Source organism: Schistocerca cancellata, chromosome 2 (genome assembly GCF_023864275.1).
Source record: "Schistocerca cancellata isolate TAMUIC-IGC-003103 chromosome 2, iqSchCanc2.1, whole genome shotgun sequence".
Taxonomy (NCBI): domain Eukaryota; kingdom Metazoa; phylum Arthropoda; class Insecta; order Orthoptera; family Acrididae; genus Schistocerca; species Schistocerca cancellata.
The window spans coordinates 100,606,186-100,622,359 of NC_064627.1; the positions used below are offsets into that span (position 1 = coordinate 100,606,186).

General features: G+C 44.7%; 1 protein-coding gene across 1 annotated transcript in view; it reads left to right on the forward strand.

Moving 5' to 3' along the window:
- Positions 1-16,174, forward strand: part of LOC126151236 (uncharacterized) — a 349,750-nt gene that overhangs the window by 179,714 nt on the left and 153,862 nt on the right. Inside the window, exons 9-10 of the mRNA XM_049915929.1 lie at positions 4,760-4,909; positions 9,610-9,800. Coding sequence (XP_049771886.1) covers positions 4,760-4,909; positions 9,610-9,800 — 341 coding nt within the window. The remainder of the gene's footprint in view (positions 1-4,759; positions 4,910-9,609; positions 9,801-16,174) is intronic.

Consider the following 16,174-nt stretch of genomic DNA (forward strand, 5'->3'; position numbering starts at 1 on the left):
CAAACTACAAACTGACATGAAGTACAATATTTGTTTGTATATGCAAATGATTCACGTTTCAGCGAATTACATAACATAGGTAGGAGAAACGCCATCTATGCTGCGTATAGAAGGAAAGACAGCACAGCTGGTTTCCCATTCAGAAATCGCATTCTGATGTTGCTTAACGGTGAGGTGGAGAAACGTTTTCGACAGGGATAATATCGCGGTCCATCCAGAGTTCTAGTTATCATTCCCTAATATTAAAACGCGCATCGGTTGGGATCAGATAATCGCAACGGCCCCACGCGACTAGGGGCCGAGAGGACAGCTATATTTTTCCCATGGCAGTGCGGCATCGAGCTGTGGCGTCTGTCCGTTTCCTTGACACGGCAGCAGAGAAATGCGCGCTGACAGTGACACACACAGAGACAACACTGGGCACACGGGAGGCACCACGTCTGTCTTTTCAGATCAGTCCCTGTTTATCTTTAGCATCACGACCGCCACCTCCGTGTGTAGAGATACCAAGGACAATGAACCTTGCAAGTTTGTATACCTTATTGTCATACAACCATGTTTGTGGCGTGATGGAGTGGGATGCCACTGGGTACAGACCCTCATCACCTGTGGACCAACAATACTACCTTCCGGAAACCATCACCTTCGATTCCAATAGCCGATTATCTGGACGGCGAGAGTTACATATCTGTCTCGTTAAGGCCGGCGGCTGTGCGCTATCTTCGTGGTCCCAGTGACGTTACTTTCAACAAGACGCGGCAAGACTGCATGTTGCCAAAGATGTTTGAGCTACGTGGGTACAGAGGAGTTCGATCGTTGGGCTGGCCGTGCTGGTTCTCTAGATCACGCAGCCACTGGAAACTTCTGGTCACGGGCTGCCGAGAGCCTGGAACGCCACTACTCTCCAGCCACAATGAGGATGAACTGCAGTTGAAGCAGCATGCAATGACATACCCGTATCTGCCATCCTAGCCTAGTTCGACGCGATGCAAAGTGGCTTACAGCTGACGTTGATGCGACAGGTGGCAGAACCTTGTACTAAATTTCGCAATTTGTGTGATCCCAGATCACTTATAGATTTAATTGTCTTCTTTCTACCACTTTCTACGAATCTGAAAATTACGCTTCTTGCTATCGTTCAGGGCGTTGCAATTTCGATGACCAGGAATGTATTTTGCTGTTTTTTTTTAATTTATTGATTCAGCTTCTGGTCGCACTCTATATCTACACTCCTGGAAATTGAAATAAGAACACCGTGAATTCATTGTCCCAGGAAGGGGAAACTTTATTGACACATTCCTGGGGTCAGATACATCACATGATCACACTGACAGAACCACAGGCACATAGACACAGGCAACAGAGCATGCACAATGTCGGCACTAGTACAGTGTATATCCACCTTTCGCAGCAATGCAGGCTGCTATTCTCCCATGGAGACGATCGTAGAGATGCTGGATGTAGTCCTGTGGAACGGCTTGCCATGCCATTTCCACCTGGTGCCTCAGTTGGACCAGCGTTCCTGCTGGACGTGCAGACCGCGTGAGATGACGCTTCATCCAGTCCCAAACATGCTCAATGGGGGACAGATCCGGAGATCTTGCTGGCCAGGGTAGTTGACTTGCACCTTCTAGAGCACGTTGGGTGGCACGGGATACATGCGGACGTGCATTGTCCTGTTGGAACAGCAAGTTCCCTTGCCGGTCTAGGAATGGTAGAACGATGGGTTCGATGACGGTTTGGATGTACCGTGCACTATTCAGTGTCCCCTCGACGATCATCAATGGTGTACGGCCAGTGTAGGAGATCGCTCCCCACACCATGATGCCGGGTGTTGGCCCTGTGTGCCTCGGTCGTATGCAGTCCTGATTGTGGCGCTCACCTGCACGGCGCCAAACACGCATACGACCATCATTGGCACCAAGGCAGAAGCGACTCTCATCGCTGAAGACGACACGTCTCCATTCGTCCCTCCATTCACGCCTGTCGCGACACCACTGGAGGCGGGCTGCACGATGTTGGGGCGTGAGCGGAAGACGGCCTAACGGTGTGCGGGACCGTAGCCCAGCTTCATGGAGACGGTTGCGAATGGTCCTCGCCGATACCCCAGGAGCAACAGTGTCCCTAATTTGCTGGGAAGTGGCGGTGCGGTCCCCTACGGCACTGCGTAGGATCCTACGGTCTTGGCGTGCATCCGTGCGTCGCTGCGGTCCGGTCCCAGGTCGACGGGCACGTGCACCTTCCGCCGACCACTGGCGACAACATCGATGTACTGTGGAGACCTCACGCCCCACGTGTTGAGCAATTCGGCGGTACGTCCACCCGGCCTCCCGCATGCCCACTATACGCCCTCGCTCAAAGTCCGTCAACTGCACATACGGTTCACGTCCACGCTGTCGCGGCATGCTACCAGTGTTAAAGACTGCGATGGAGCTCCGTATGCCACGGCAAACTGGCTGACACTGACGGCGGCGGTGCACAAATGCTGCGCAGCTAGCGCCATTCGACGGCCAACACCGCGGTTCCTGGTGTGTCCGCTGTGCCGTGCGTGTGATCATTGCTTGTACAGCCCTCTCGCAGTGTCCGGAGCAAGTATGGTGGGTCTGACACACCGATGTCAATGTGTTCTTTTTTCCATTTCCAGGAGTGTAACTTGCAGTAGTAGTAGTATGTGTCTGAAATCTTATGGGACTTAATTGCTAAGGTCATCAGTCCCTAAGCTTACACACTACTTAACCTAAATTATCCCAAGGACAAACACAGACACCCATGCCCGAGGGAGGACTCGAACCTCCGCCGGGAGCAGTCGCACAGTCCATGACGGCAGCGCCTTAGATCTAATTTGCAATGCGTCTGATAAGTTAACCTATTTAGATACAGTAACTTCACCAAGAAACAATTAAAATTAGTCTACAGTTGACTTTTGATGCCGGCTGGCCACTGTCTAGTGTTAATACAAACTCCACCGACAAATTTAGAAGACTGCGGCTGTGTATTTTAAAGTAAAAAATGTTTGGGTTTTCGCTGACTCACACTACAACGTGACTACTTTTGTTTCTCTTTCCACACTAAGATACTCTTGAAGACAAAAAGAAAGACACACCACGAAGGAATTATCGGAAGGGGACGCAAATCGGTAGACGAAGAAACGATTAAAGCTTCAAAAAAATACGGTGTTTTATTCAAGAGAAAGAGCTTCACAAGTTGAGCAAGTCAATAACGCATTGGTCCACCTCTGGCCCTTACGCAAGCAGTTATTCGCCTTGGAACTGATTGACAGAGTTCTTGGATGTCGTCCTGAGGAATGTCGTATCACATTCTTTCCAATAGGCGCTTTACATGATCAAAAACCCGAACTGGTTGGGGAGAGATTCGGCGACCTTGCTGGCCAAGACAGAGTTTGGCATGCATGAAGATAAGCAAGAGAAACTCTAGCCGTGAGCGGACGGGCACTATCTTGCAGAAATGTAAGTACAGGATGGCTTGGCATGAAGGACAACAGAACGGAGCTTAGAATATCCCGACGCTCCGCTGAGCTGTAAGGGTGGCGCGGACGACAACCAAGGGGGTTCTGCTATGAAAAGAAACGGCACCCCAGAGCCTCACTCCTGGTTGTCGGGTGTTACAGCGGGCGACAGTGAAGCTGATATCCCAGCACTGTTCGAGGAGTCTTCAGACACGTCTTCGAACCGAGCCCCGTTGACCAGCTGAGATGTGTCTGGAGACACCTCGAACAGTGCTGGGATACCTACCCATATGGTCCAACAACCAGGAGTAATGGCCTGCGGTACCATTTCTTTTCATTGGAGGACATTTTTGTTTGTCATGTGCGACACCCTTACAGCACAGCGTTACGTCGACGACATTCTGTGCCCCACTTTAGTGCCCTTCATGACAAGCCACCCTGGGCTTTGGTTCCAGCAAGATAATGCCCGCCCACATACGGCGAGTGTTTCTGCTGCTTTTCTGCTTGCTTGCCAAAACATTACCTTTGCCAGCAAGGTCGTCCAATCTCTCCCCAACTGAGAACGTTGGAGCATTATGGGCAGGACCTTTCGTCCAGCTTGGGATTCTGACAACCTAACGCGCCAATTGGACAGAATTCCGACCGATATCCCTCACGAATGTATACATCGAGCCAGTCGATCAACGCTAGGCCGAATAACTGTTGCATAAGAGCCAGAGGTGCAGCAACTCAATACTGACTTGCTCAATTTGTGAATCACTTTCTCTTGAATAAATCATCCACGTTTTCTGAAACTGTAATCATTTGTTTCCCTGTACATATACATCGCATCCACCAGTTTACGTCCCATTCGAATAATTCCTTCGTGGTGCAACTTTTTTTCTTAGTGTATATATAACTGAGTTCACAGCTAATTTTAGATTTAATGCTAATAGACCATTTCTGGGGGACAATATAAGATGCCAGTCAACGAGACATGAGGTGCACGAGACCTGAGCTGCCACAACCGCAAACCTGTTAACTGGAATGTGCCACAGCTCATTGAAGTAATGGCGGCCTATATTTATAACAGCCACTCTCAATTTTCCTTACTTTTGTTCCTCATAATATTCGTTTTTGTATGGGACTGTAATTTCTTAAGAGACATACTGGTTCTTGTAAAATAACTGCTTCGTCATTTGTCAATAAAATAGCAACCGTTGTCTAAGCAGCTCCTCCGGGATAGTCAATGCAATTCACGTTCACTTTGTCTCTTGAGCTAGGTGTTCATGAAGTGACATGCTGTACTTGTAGGTGGCAGCTTTGAACTCTTCGCTATCCATCAACCACGTGGACATCTTCCTCAGGCCACGAGTAGTCGGTGTGCGCCGTCGATGCGGCGTTTGGGACTTGACAACCAAGACCTGGGACTTCAGCATCTGTAAGCTGCACCATCGGGGTGAGGTATGTGCATATTATGGTGTCTTGCACACTATGTGACTTCGCCATATGGGTATTTTTAACGTTCAAAAGATTCACAGGAACATTCTAGACAGTTTACATATGTGTAATAAAAAATTTCGATGTCAAACAATTCCTGCCACGCTCTTCAAACTAATTTTTGACGGCAAAGATGCGAAGGCAAAAGCAAAAATAAAAGTTTTTATTTGTTCGTTGACTGAAACTTTGTTTGAAATTACTCTGATCAATATGTATAAAAATAATTTATTGTGGGAAGACTGGTTGGCAGTACAGGTATGTGATGATATCGGAATTAACAAACTATCGTAGTTGGGAATAGAAACGTCGATGTTTCAATATCGATAATGAAACATTTGAAACATCGTATCGACGATATTAAGGACAAAGAAAAAATATCGACATTCGATACTGACAAAAAAAGAGACTTCTACCTACAACTGTCAGCAGTTATTTCGTCATTTAAACAAATCTTTTTCTGGCAATATCTCAAAATGAATCTTTTTCTGGCAATATCTCATAACGACATCACTTTCGTTGTTACAGGAATAGAGGTAACATTCGTAAGAAAAAGTTCTACCTTGTGTTCTGCCCACATGCTCAATTATGTAGCAACAGATCTATTGAAAAGACTGAGAAACTGCATTAATCAATTACTGCTGTGGAAAGGACTGCTGTATGTTCTGCAAAAAATTGTAGTAGCAGGTGATGAACTAAGAAAAGAATCAGACATCAAACTGATTCAAGAAGTATCCACTTGATAGAATTCAATGTTCTATAACACTGAAAGATTTTTGCAACTGTATCCACAGATTAATAATACCAGTAACTTCCACGCGAGTGCACAATCCATGCTAACAAATTTGGTAATCATTTTTGGAAAACAGTGATCAATAGATTATTATATTTTGACTAAAGTTCAGTCTTGATCACACCATTTATGTTTTAATGATATAGGTAACCGGTTTCGGTTATTTTTACATAACCATCATCAGACCTGTGGATAAATTTTAGGAAATACTAGAAACCAATCTTTAACTAATATGAAAGTGTCTAATGATGTCAAAATGTAACAAGATAAAATAAAATTAATTATACCCATGGCTTCCTTAGGATGGTAGGCGGAGCTCTCCTCGCTGCTATATTGTAGATATGACAGATGGTTCTGGCATACAGAAGTGGCTACTCGTCAAAACTGCGTGGAAAAGTACTTAGCAGGCAATATAGTAATCACAAAAACTAGTATACTGAATTTCGAAGTACATGGCATGCAACCAATACAGACATAAAAAGTTCTCAGTTTTAATCCTTTCAATACAAATAATGTATTAAGTTATCCTAAAACTGGTGTTATGACATAGGAACCATATACAGAAATAAAATGCGTTTAGTAACATTGTAGACCGCTGAAGCTGCTTCAGAAGATAATATGAAACTTGTTCACTTAAAACAAAAGTACATTTTAGTTGCTGTAACGCCTCTAAAAATAAGTGCATGAACAGAAGTATAAATAAATGAAAGTTCCTCTAAAATTTTGGATACTTTTCTGTAAGTGGTCGAACATACAGTTCATTCAGTATCGCATACAGCAGAGAAAACATTACCATTACTAATAACAGAGCACGATGGAATGAAAGATGTAAAACCTGTTGTTCCAGATTTCTGTGTGTACATGCCTATACGAACTTTTGTTAGCGATCACAACAATATGCACAGTAAATGTGAAGTGTGGTTTGTCAGTGTATGCCACGTTAACTCTGCAACCCACACCTGTAGCTCCGTAGGGTTAGATGGTGTGGTAGCCCTCCATCGCCCGTCATGAAGAAAGTTTCGGTTTAGATTTGCAGGGGTTGGTTTCGAAGATGTGGGTGTCGCAAAAGGACAATGGACGTCTTACAGGAAGTCTTGTAAGCAGCTAGGAACTGAGTGCCAAAGTCGGTGAGACTGGCCAGAATGCTCCTTCTAGAATGCTCTAGAAAGATGGAGAATGTTGCCGAATGTTCTAGAATTTTCCAGGATAATAGAGAATATTCTATAATGGTAGAGGATGTTCAAGGATGTTCTAGAGTGGTCCATTGTCCAGTTAGGGCCGAGATACATTTCATCTCAAAAGGGAATACACTGGCAGTGGTGAGACGCTTGTGTCAGTATGCTTTTGGATCAGGGAAAAGTGAAAACTATAGAAACTGAAATAAATTTAACTGCAAGTGAAATGTCTTATGTTTGTGAACATTGTATTAAATGGAATTTTACCGAATTAATATTAACACTCAACAGGACGCAGTACCATAAAAGACGAGGAAAACTTGTCAGTGGAGAACTGAAAGGAAATAGAAAGAACAGCAAAGAAATGAAACCGATGAGGAGCGACAAATGCCTTTAACGACGCAACCTAAGAGAATGGAGAGACTGAGGGAAAATTTAATAGGTGAAGATCGAGAAGGAAATAGAGAAGAGGCTCGACTGAGACACTCAGCAAGCAGAAATAGATAAACTGCTGAATAAGCAAAATTGCGAAATGAACTAAGTAGAGTTGCAATGAGTGAAGTAGAATTAGAATGTGTGAAGTTCGTGAAAGACAACGGTCGTAAGCAGATGAACAAAACATTAGAGTACGAAAAGTCTAAAGAAGAAGTAATAGAGATTACAGTTTGGTAAGTGAAATATTCGCGTAAAGATCTCATTGAAGAGCTTAACAATTACATACGCTTTGTCACTGGAAAAATGGATCACGTGTATTGTTGTATACTCAAGTGTATTTAAGAATGCTTAAGAGTAGTTTTGAACATTCGAAAGTATTTTTAAGCGTTAAATAGAAACATTAGTAGGATTTCTTTGAGTGTTCATTTTTGCAATGTACCTGAGTGTTCTAGAGTGATCCGAAATGTTATCACAAAACAAATGAAAATAAAAACCAAGGAAAGTGAATATATTTTTTAAATCCTTGCGTTTATCAATATTTGCTCTATGGGGGATTGCTGGTTCTGGTGGTGAAAGCAAATCATAATTAGCTTACTTTGCGTGTTTCCGTTCATTACCATACAGGGGCGGTTTCACACTCATACAAAAAGTACTGAGTGCATAGAAACATATTGCGAGGACAATATTTAGAGTACAATATCATTTTTAAGAATTGGTCATAGTAACAAGAGTCTAACAATAAAATTATTTTCTTTCGTTATATTTGTCAAGTACCAATCAATGTAGAAAATCATAGTAGCAGCTTTAAATGTAACAGTTTGAATTAAAACAGCCTTCATTATTGACTACTATAATCGTGTAGCGGTGCAGAATGGGGCAAGACGTGAGAGAATAATAATGTTTAGCTTCCTCCATTGTGGATAAAATATGCTATTACAGAAAAACAAAATGTAGACTTTTTGTTTGACAACTCCTTCTACTCACAAGTCGCACTGAAGAGCCAAAGAAACTGGTACACCTGCCTTATATCGTGTAGGACTGTAGGGCCCCCGAGAGTACGCAGAAGTGCCGCAACACGACGTGGTATGGAGTCGACTAATGCCCGAAGCAATGCTGGAGGGAACTGACACCATGAATCCTGAAGGGCACTCCATAAATCCATAAGAGTACCAGGGGGTTGGAGATCTCTTCTGAACAGCTCGTTGCAAGGCATTCTAGATATGTTCAATAATGTTCATGTCTGGGGAGTTTGGTGGCAAGCAGAAGTGTTTAAACTCAGACATGTGCTCCTGGAGCCACTCTATAGCAATTCTGGATGTGTACTGTGTCGCAGTGTCCTGCTGGAATTGCCCAAGTCTGTCGGAATACATAATGGACATGAATGGATGTAGGTGATCAGACAGGGTGCTTACATACGTGTCACCTGTCAGAGTCGTATCTAGAGATATCAGGGGTCCCCTATCACTCCAACTACACAGACGTCACACTATTACAGTGCCTTCACCATCTTGAACAGTCCCCTGCTGGCATGGCAGCGTCCATGGATTCTGGAGGATGTCTCCATACCTGTACACATCCATCCACTCGAAGAAATTTGAAACGAGACTCGTCGAACCAGGCAACATGTTCCCCGTCATCAACAGTCCAACGTTGGTGTTGATGGACCCTGGTGGGCTTGTGTCGTGCAGTCATCAAGGCTACACGAGTGGGTCTTCGGCTCCGAAAGCCAGTTTCGTTGAATGGTTTTCGCACGCTGACACTTGTTGAAGGCCCAGCACAGAAATCTACAGCAATTTGCGGAAGGGTTGCACTTCTGTAACGTTGAACGATTCTTTTCAATCGTCTTTGGTCCCGTTCTTGCAGGATCTTTTTCCGGCAGCAGCGATGTCGGAGATTTGATGTTTTACCGGATTCCTGATATTGACGGTACTCTCGTGGAATGGTCGTACTGGAAAAACCCCACTTCATCGCTACCTCGGGGATTCTGTGTCCCATCCCTTGCGCGTCGACTGTAGCCTCACGATCAAACTGACTTAAATCTTGATAAACTGCTATTGTAGCAGCAGTAACCGATCTAACAACTGCACCAGACACTTGTTGTCTTGTGTAGGCGTTGTCGACCGCAGAGCCGTTTTCTGCCTGTTTACATATCTCTGTATTTGAATATGCATGCCTATACCAGTTTCTTTGGCGCTTTAGTGTAGTTTCTTTCTCCAGAAGTGCCTTCCGTCTCTGGATTTTGCTCGTGGTGTTTTCCGTGGCAGACGACGGACGTGTGCCGCTGCCGGCACCTGACGCACATCGGGCAGCTGGTGACGGACGCCGACCTGCAGTGGGGCGACCACGCCAGGCCGCTGGAGACGCTCTCCCTGGTCGGCGTCAGCGCCTCGCTTCTGGGCGCTCTGGGCCTCGCCGTCACCGCAGTGCTCGCAGGCCGCTGGCGCCGCAAGGCGGGGTGAGTCACCACTCGCGCTGCTCTCAACCCACACACCAGCTTGCTTTCGGCTCTTCCTCCAAACATGTTCTAATGTTCGAGGGGCAGTCAATAAGTAATGCAACACGCAATTCTTCTCGGCCAGTTTCGGCTTAAAAAATGCGGAATTTGTTGTGTGACATAGTGGACCACTCGCTTCATCTATACTTTCATGAATTTCCGACTGGTGGCGGCGCTGAACGTAGCCTTCAAAATGGCGTTTGTAACGGAAGTGCATTCCAAGCAAAGAGCTGTCATTCCGTTTCTTCGCTGAAAGACCAGAACGTAGCATACAGGGTAAAAAGTACTGGGCTATTACAAATGATTGAAGCGATTTCATAAATTCACTGTAGCTCCATTCATTGGCATATGGTCACGACACACTACAGATATGTAGAAAAACTCATAAAGTTTTGTTCAGCTGAAGCTGCACTTCAGGTTTCTGCCGTCAGAGCGCTCGAGAGCGCAGTGAGACAAAATGGTGACAGGAGCCGAGAAAGCGTATGTCGTGCTTGAAATGCACTCACATCAGTCAGTCACAACAGTGCAACGACACTTCAGGACGAAGTTCAACAAAGATCCACCAACTGCTAACTCCATTTGGCGATGGTATGCACAGTTTAAAGCTTCTGGATGCCTCTGTAAGGGGAAATCAACGGGTCGGCCTGCAGTGAGCGAAGAAACGGTTGAACGCGTGCGGGCAAGTTTCATGCGTAGCCCGCGGAAAATTGGCTCATGCCAGAACTGGAGACCGACAGCACTGACTTCATCTTTCAACAGGATGGTGCTCCACCACACTTCCATCATTATGTTCAGCATTTCTTAAACAGGAGATTGGAAAACCGATGGATCGGTCGTGGTGGAGATCATGATCAGCAATTCATGTCATGGCCTCCACGCTCTCCCGACTTAACCCCATGCAATTTCTTTCTGTGGGGTTATGTGAAAGATTCAGTGTTTAAACCTCCTCTACCAAGAAACGTGCCAGAACTGCGAGCTCGCATCAACGATGCTTTCCAACTCATTGATGGGGACATGCTGCGCCGAGTGTGGGAGGAACGTGATTATTGTCTTGATGTCTGCCGAATCACTAAAGGGGCACATATCGAACATTTGTGAACGCCTAAAAAAACTTTTTGAGTTTTTGTATGTGTGTGCAAAACATTGTGAAAATATCTCAAATAATAAAGTTATTGTAGAGCTGTGAAATCACTTCAATCATTTGTAATAAACCTGTATTTAAACCGACAAACTCTGTGAGGTTGTAGGGGACATCAAAACAAATATTTCTTCCCTAATGTCATTTTTTCCTATGAGGATTTTTTAAACCGGTGGAGGCCGTATTACGATCTTCAATTCTAGGCAACTGCTGTCCACCAGTGTAGTAGTGCATTGTCTCTGTTTACTAATGGAGCGATACACCTAGAATGAGTACACTGACATGCTTAGTACGTACTACGTAGCGCACCACAACGGACGAGATGCACAGCGGGTTTATCAGCAACAATATCCTAATCGTCGTATCCCGCATCATGCGACCTTTGATGCTATGTGCCAACGTCTGCGTGAGACCGGGTCATTTAGCAGATTACCTGGACAGGGACGCCGTCGCACGGTAAGAACGTTGCAATTTGAGGAAGCTGTCTTGCAGCATGTGGACCGGGCTCCTTCAATCAGCACTCGTGCAATTGCACGTAACATGGGGACGAATCAGACGAATGTAAGAACAGTCCTTCGAGAGCAATTGTTACGTCCATTTCACTTACAGCGTGTCCACAACCGGAACCAGTTGATTGTCCACCCAGAGCACAGTTTTCGCAGTGGTACCTAGGACACTGTGACATGCATCCTACATTTTCATCCTCTGTGTTTACCGATGAAGCAACGTTTGGGCGTGATGGAGTCTTCAACATGCACAATTCGCACGTTTGGAGTGAGGATAACCCACATGCCACAGCTACTAACTCTCATCATGTGCGGTTCTTCGTTAATGTGTGGGTCGGTGTTGTTGGGGACTGTTTAATTGCGTCGTATCTGCTACCTAGGCCATTAAATGGCAGGCACTATTACAATTTTCTCGCCAGAGCATTGCCAGAATTGCTGGAAAACGTTCCGCTCCCTACAAGACAACGCATGTGGTTCCAACATGACGGGGCGCCCGCACATTTCAGTCGTCGTGTGCGTCAATTTCTGGACCGACGGTTCCCAGAAACTTGGATTGACAGAAGTGGTCCTGAACCATAGCCTGCTCAATCCCCAGATAAGTCCCCTCTGGACTTCTTTGCTGGTTTAATTAATTTGTCGCCAGAGAAATCTTCTTCTACCGGTTTAAATACTCCTCATAGGAAAAAATGACATTAGGGAAAAATATTTGTTTTGATGTCCCCTACAACCTCCCAGAGTTTGTCGGTTTAAATACTTTTCACCCTGTATATTCATAGACGCTTGCAAAATGTTTACTGAGACCTGGCAGTGAACAAAAGCATGGTGAGTCGTTGGGCGAGGTATCACGTAAACCTGTCCGATCCCCCGTGTGTCAGCCGTATGCACACAGTTGTGACTCCTGCAATGTTGGAACTTGCGGACACTCTCATTAGACATGGCAATCAAACACCTAATAGCTTAACTGGGCATCTCTGATGGTAGTGACGTCCACCTGTAGGGGAACTCAAAAGTGTTTGCCCACTGGGTTCCACGCCGCCTAACAGAGACACGTTACTCCGAACATCACAGGCAATGAAACATGGCCCCATCACCTCGAACGGGAAACAGAACGGAAATTCATGGAGTGGTGTCATAACACCTTTCCTCTGAAGAAAAAGTTCAAAGCCACATCCTCAGCCTGTAAAGTCATGGCGATGACCTCTGGGACTCTGAAGGGATTACTCTGTTGATGTCCTCCCTCGTGGTGCAATGATCAACTCAGAGGTGTATTGTGCTATCCACAGGAAATGGAAGAAACTACTTAAGCGTGTTCAATCTCGCAAATATGCAGACGAGCTTCCCCTTATCTATGATAACACAAGGACTCACGCAAGTCTGCGCACCCAAGAGGAGCTCACACAACTTTATAGGACTCTTCCTCATTCTCCTCACAGCATCTTCCGACTTCCATCTGTTTGGCTCAATGGAAGATGCTCTCCACAGTACGTGGATAGTGGGCATGCTACAAGACGTTGGCTCCGACGTCGACCGGTAGAGTGGTACCATGCAGATGTACAGGCCCTCCCAGTAAGGTTGAGTAAGGCCGTCGTACAGAATGGATATTATGTTGAAAAATGTGGCTTTGTAGCCAAAAAAGTGGGGAATAATATGGTGTATTGGAATCCTGAATAAAACGACCTGCTTTCAGAAAAAAGTGTTGCATTACTTTTTGTACACCCTTCAGGCTGACACAAAATAATTACAAATGCAAAATAATTAAATGATAAAATATTTACATGAGTTCTAAAATTACTAAACATTTGTTGTGATTGATGACATTAGAAGTACATGTAGTCATAGTCGTCTTCTTGAAAACTGATGTTGCTGTGGCAGCGAGGTTGATCTACACTCGATCCGTTGCATCATACTAGGAATGGAAGCTGCAGGGGAAACAATGGCATTTTTGAGTCTAATTTGTGAGATATGTAGCATACGTGGATATGTGTGATTCGGGTTTGGGGTGACGGTAATTTGGTAGAATATTTATAGATGGGAGAATGCAAGTAGTTTGAGGAGTCGTAGTGACAGAAACATGGAGGAACAGATAACCAGGAAAACGTAGACACGAGTGAGAGTGAGTTAGATTAAGATTGTGGATGTGGAGACTGGTTGAGTGGATCAGTTTCCAAGCTGGCATATGAAAATTAGTGGAATGTCTTCTTCTTCTCGCTTTGACAGATTACCCATACCAAATTTCTCTGGCCGCAGCTCCATCTTTAAACTGTCCGTTCTATGGCTAAATTAGAGTGTTACGTAATTAGATGGGATGATCTTAAATTATTGGAGAAAAATCACGGAAACCATAGATGACTAGTACCTAGATGTTGGATCTGTTTATGTGACAGCTCAGTGCTCGCCAGTGTGTGGCAAGTATGTTAAACATTCCTGTCATACCATACATGATCAGTGCATAGAATGACATATTCCAGCAGGATAATTCAAGAGTTCACCATCAGAACATAAACACCTAGAGGAAAGTACGGATCCTTGATTGGCCCTCCGACAAAACATGCCTGGGATGCGATGGGAAGACCTTCATATCAGCCTAAAGTAAGCAATCTTCATCTATTGACAGAAGGCCTGGGAAGAAATCCTCAACATAATATTTGGAGGCTGTTGACTTCCTTTCCACAACGGATATAAGAGTGTATTCCTGCTAGTGGAAAGCTCACAACTCAGACTGATGTTTATCATAGACATCAGCTTCGAATTGAATTAACGTTAAATTTAATGCCCGTTTTGTGATGAACTTCTATGCAAACTATGATAAGCATCGGACTGGTGCTTCATAGTATAAAATATTCAATTTCTGCAATGTTGATCCCTATGAGTTATTTTAAACATTGCTTCGCTCTGTAGTGAGCAGGAAACTGAAGGTTTCTCGATACCATTGCGAAGAAGTCTGTGAGGAGAGTCATAAATGCGAAGATGTGGGCGCAAGTGCTCGATAATGAAATCAAAATATATGTTAAGTTGGATAACTCGTTTGAGTCATTATTAAGTCAAACTAATGAGTGCACCAAGATTCAGATTTCATGTTTATGAAACTATGATGACAGTGGTTGATTGGGCATTAGTATGTGATCATCAAAGTGTCTTATAGTGCATACAGTATTATACACAGGTTGACAATTATTGAACTACATGAAAAAAAGCAAACTATTTACAAACTACGTCGTGCACACACTTTATTCAACATGTAAACGTTAACACACAATTTCGGATCTAGGTTATGACATGTTAGATATGCTTGCCATCATTGGCGATAATGTGGCGCAGACGAATAGCGAAATTCTGCATGAACCGCTGAAACGTAGAAACATAGACGCTGTCGATGACGTTCTGAATGGCTGTTTTCAGCTCAGCAATGCTTCTGGGGTTATTGCTGTACACCTCCCACAAAAAGGAGTCGCATGTCTTCAGATCCGGAGAATATGGCGGCCAATCGAGGCCCATGCTACTGGCCTCTGGGTACCCCAGAACCAGAATGCGGCCCCAAAGTGCTCGTCCACGACAGCAAACGCTCTCCTGCTTCGATGGGATCGAGCTCCGTCTTGAATGAACCACATAGTGTCGAAATTAGAGTCGCTTTGGATAATGGGGACGATATTATGTCTCCCCCGTGAACCATGGACCTTGCCGTTGGTGGGGAGCCTTGTGTGCCTCAGCGATACAGATAGCCGTACCGTAGGTACAATCACAACGGAGGGGTATCTGTTGAGAGGCCAGAAAAACGTGTGGTTCCTGAAGAGGGGCAGCAGCCTTTTCAGTAGTTGCAGGGGCAACAGTCTGGATGATTGACTGATCTGGCCTTGTAACACTAACCAAAACGGCCTTGCTGTGCTGGTGCTGCGAACGGCTGAAAGCAAGGGGAAACTACAGCCGTAATTTTTCCCGAGGGCATGCAGCTTTACTGTATGGATAAATGATGATGGCGTCCTCTTGGGTAAAATATTCCGGAGGTAAAATAGTCCCCCATTCGGATCTCCGGGCGGGGACTACTGAAGAGGACGTCGTTATCAGGAGATCGGAGCGTGGAATGTCAGATCCCTTAATCGGGCAGGTAGGTTAGAAAATTTAAAAAGGGAAATGGATAGGTTAAAGTTGGATATAGTGGGAATTAGTGATGTTCGGTGGCAGGAGGAACAAGACGTTTGGTCAGGTGAATACAGGATTATAAATACAAAATCAAATAGGGGTAATGCAGGAGTAGGTTTAATAATGAATAAAAAATAGGAGTGCGGGTAAGCTAGTACAAACAGGATAGTGAACGCATTATTGTGGCCAAGATAGACACGAACCCCACGCCTACTACAGTAGTACAATTTTATATGCCAACTAGCTCTGCAGATGACGAAGAAATTGAAGAAATGTATGATAAAATCAAAGAAATTATTCAGATAGTGAAGGGAGACGAAAATTTAATAGTCATGGGCGACTGGAATTCGGTAGTAGGAAAGGGGAGAGAGGGAAACATAGTAGGTGAATATGGATTGGGGCTAAGAAATGAAAGAGGAAGCCGCCTGGTAGAATTTTGCATAGAGAACAACTTAATCATTGCTAACACTTGGTTCAAGAATCATGAAAGAAGGCTGTACACATGGAAAAAGCCTGGAGATACTGACAGGTTTCAGATAGATTATATAATGGTA